The following is a 3,282-nucleotide window of genomic DNA, read 5'->3' as shown; positions in this document are numbered from 1 at the left end:
ATTCTTTTTAAGTATAAAAATTGTTTAAATATTTCATAAACAATTCTATAATTATAAAATGAAAACTAGAATTGAAAAAATAAATCATAAATATACATACTTTTGGAATAATCTATAATTTGTAACAATTAATTTAATATTCAATAATATTATGCAATATTATCCATTATTCTCTAAAAAGAATTCAATAAATCTTCTATTATAAAATATTATAAAAATTTCATGTAAAGAAAAATTATAAAATTTGATATACTTACCTGTTTTGTACTTATCTTGTACATATTTATCTTTCTGCTATTATTATAAATCTATCAACTATAAAAAAAATACAAAAATATATATAAAATATGCATAAAATATATAAAAAATATATAAAAACAATAATACATGTGATTATATGCAAATAAAATGATATAATAATTAATAGAGATTGAAATTCTTGAAAATTCGTCGTAACTCTTCCGATTCTAAACGTTTCTTTTCCAAAGAATTTTATATATGTAATTAATAATATACAAAAAAAAAAAAATAATGATTCAGCTTTTGCCGTTGATAACTATACACACGTCACAAATATGTAATAAAATAGTTAAAATATCTGTAAAACATTATATTACAACAAATCATAAATGAAACTTTTGATTTATATAAATGTTATTCAATAATTTTCTAATACATCTTAAAAATTCATTATTTTAATTTTGTAATTTTACAAACTATTTCCAACACTTTTTATATAGAATAACATTTTATATATTTTAATATTATAAAATTATTATATATATTTTATATTGTAAATTTTTCTCGTTCATACAGTTCGATATCATCGAGTTCGATCCAAAGACGTTCAAAATCCTGCTCAATTATCTGCAAACTGGCTCCTGTCCACTGACTTGCAGCAACATACCAGGCCTCATCTGTGCAGCGGAACACTACGATCTACCTGAGCTTCTACAAGCGTGTTTCCACCATGCAAAACAATTCTTACGGATCGAGATCGTATGCGTGATGCTGAGCGCGTTGGAGAATTATTGCTGGCGTTACACGTCCGCCTCAGAATTGGTCAACATGATCCTCGCTTTCATCGAAACCAGAGCGTATCAACTGTTCCAATCACCTGATTTCTTGACACTGAGCGAGTCGATGGTTCAAATGATCATGTGCAGAGGTCTCGAAGTCGGCGAGATTAGAAAATTCGAGGCGATGCTCGAGTGGGCGAAGAACAGGATTAAAGATAGAAAGTCGACCAAAGTCGATCCGAAAGTGGAATTCAAGCGTATCATGGACAGATTAAGTAGAGATTTGAAACTGCATAGGATAACACCACAGGAACTTATCAGGGTGAGAATGTTAATTCATTAAAGATCAAATATATTTTTTTTTATAATTTTTAATATAAGTAAATTAGAAATAATATTGAATTCTATTATTGTGACAATGAAAGAAAAGAATTTGGATTTGATTATCTAATATTTCTTTCTTTTTTTATCACTTCTTTCTAAAAAAAATATTCATTATTAAGCTCGAAAAGGAATTGAAATTAAAACTTGAGAGAAATAAAATAATATAACAAAACTGATTTCTTACGTCTATATCTTTCAGATCGTTCTGCCATCGAAAGCAATCAAAAACGAGAGAATTCTCGAAACGTTGATGTATCAAGCAAACTCTGGCATCTTCAGGAACGTCGATAGTTACTTGGAAGATTACAAGGAAAAAGTGCAAAACCAGGAGAGTTTCGACTGTGGCCTCTAAAAAAATATCGTGCATAGTGTATTAATTCAACAGCCCTTTTTACCTCTCTTCACCCTTATTAAAATGAAAGGAACAATACGTACCTGAGGAAAGTAGACTCTAACTACTACTAGTTCTTCGATAAATAAGGGTGGTCAACAAAAAGTAAAAAGAAATATCTCATCCAAGAGTTATTACTCCATTGAAACATCGTGTGAAAGAGGATCGAATTGATCGTGCCAAGGATCGATGATGGATCTCATAGACGATCATTTTTCAAAGATCTTCAATAAATTGTTCTTCCTATGAAAACACGTTTCGAACAACCGGTTGTTAATATAATTATAGAATCGATAGATATTGATCAAAGGGAAAAGTCTTAAAAAATAAAAGAATCGAATGGATATTCATATTGATCGTGACTATTATAGACGAAAAAAGAAAACGAAAAAAAGATATTTGATCGATTGAGAAATTTAATTTAACGTAAGAAAAACTGCACAAATTTCATATTATAGAAATAAAAATGAGAAGAATAAATAAAGCGAATGATATTGAAAGTAAAATCTCACTCAGCCATGGTTATTTATTTATCGAAATTTTGTCGAATGGAAATGAAATAGAAAAAAAAAAAAAAAAAAAAAAAAAAAAAAAAAAAAAAAAAAAAAAAAGAATGAAAGACGATAGATTTATAAAAATAAGAATAACAGGCTGAAAAAAAATCGACGGCAATGCGATGCCAACCATGACAATCTGTATAATAAAAGCAAAGAAAAATCAATATTAAAAAGAAAGAAAAAAAGAAAAAAAAATTGAAGAAAGAGAAATGCTATTAATGTAATACGATATAAAAGTAACGATGATTAAATTCTTGATAACAGAGCTCGAGTGAAATTAAATTGTATATACATACATAAACACATGTTGTGTATGTATATATATATATATGTAGATGTAAGAATGACACTAATGATAACAATAATATTAATAAATAATGATAAGAGGAATAATAATAGTAATAATTTAAAAAAAAATGGGATAAAAATAATAATATACGACGTTGATGTTGAGTGTGAAATTAAAAAAATGAGGAAGAATAAGGAGAAAAAGAAAAAAAAAAAAACTGGAACAAAAATATTCGAAGTCTGTTCTGTTTTCTATCGTAGTTTTTGTATCTTCAAAATACTCTAAGGCAGATATTCTAAAATTCACGGGAACAGGCTAGGCGAAAAGATAATATACACAAGAAAATAATATAAAGAGAGAGAAAGAAAAAGGAGAAATTTTCCTTTTAACAGATATATTTCTCGTTTTTTAAATAAATAAGTAAATAATAAAAAGAAGAGGCAAAATTTCTCCATTCGATTTTCATATCACGCTACACTTATTGACTTTTCAAATAAAAAAATTAAGAATATTGTTTCGCAGAACGATCGTTCGATAATTAATTCTGGCCTGATTCCCGAGTCTCATTGACTGCATTTTCACGAGTGAAATGAAAATAATAAAAAGACATACACGCACACGCATACACACATACAAATACAC

The 3,282-nt window shown here is 27.4% G+C and overlaps 1 protein-coding gene across 1 annotated transcript; it reads left to right on the top strand.

Annotated features, from left to right (window-relative positions):
• Positions 1-786: 786 nt before the first annotated feature.
• Positions 787-1,893, top strand: LOC102677067. The gene is made up of 2 exons (XM_006618516.2): positions 787-1,341; positions 1,603-1,893. Exons 1-2 carry the CDS (start codon positions 1,009-1,011, stop codon positions 1,753-1,755), a joined length of 486 nt encoding a protein of 161 aa, XP_006618579.1. The 5' UTR covers positions 787-1,008; the 3' UTR covers positions 1,756-1,893.
• The last annotated feature ends 1,389 nt before the right edge of the window (positions 1,894-3,282 follow it).

The sequence above is a fragment of the Apis dorsata genome, unplaced genomic scaffold, assembly GCF_000469605.1.
Source record: "Apis dorsata unplaced genomic scaffold, Apis dorsata 1.3 scaffold_358, whole genome shotgun sequence".
Lineage (NCBI taxonomy): Eukaryota > Metazoa > Arthropoda > Insecta > Hymenoptera > Apidae > Apis > Apis dorsata.
This window is presented reverse-complemented; position numbering and strand designations above follow the sequence as displayed.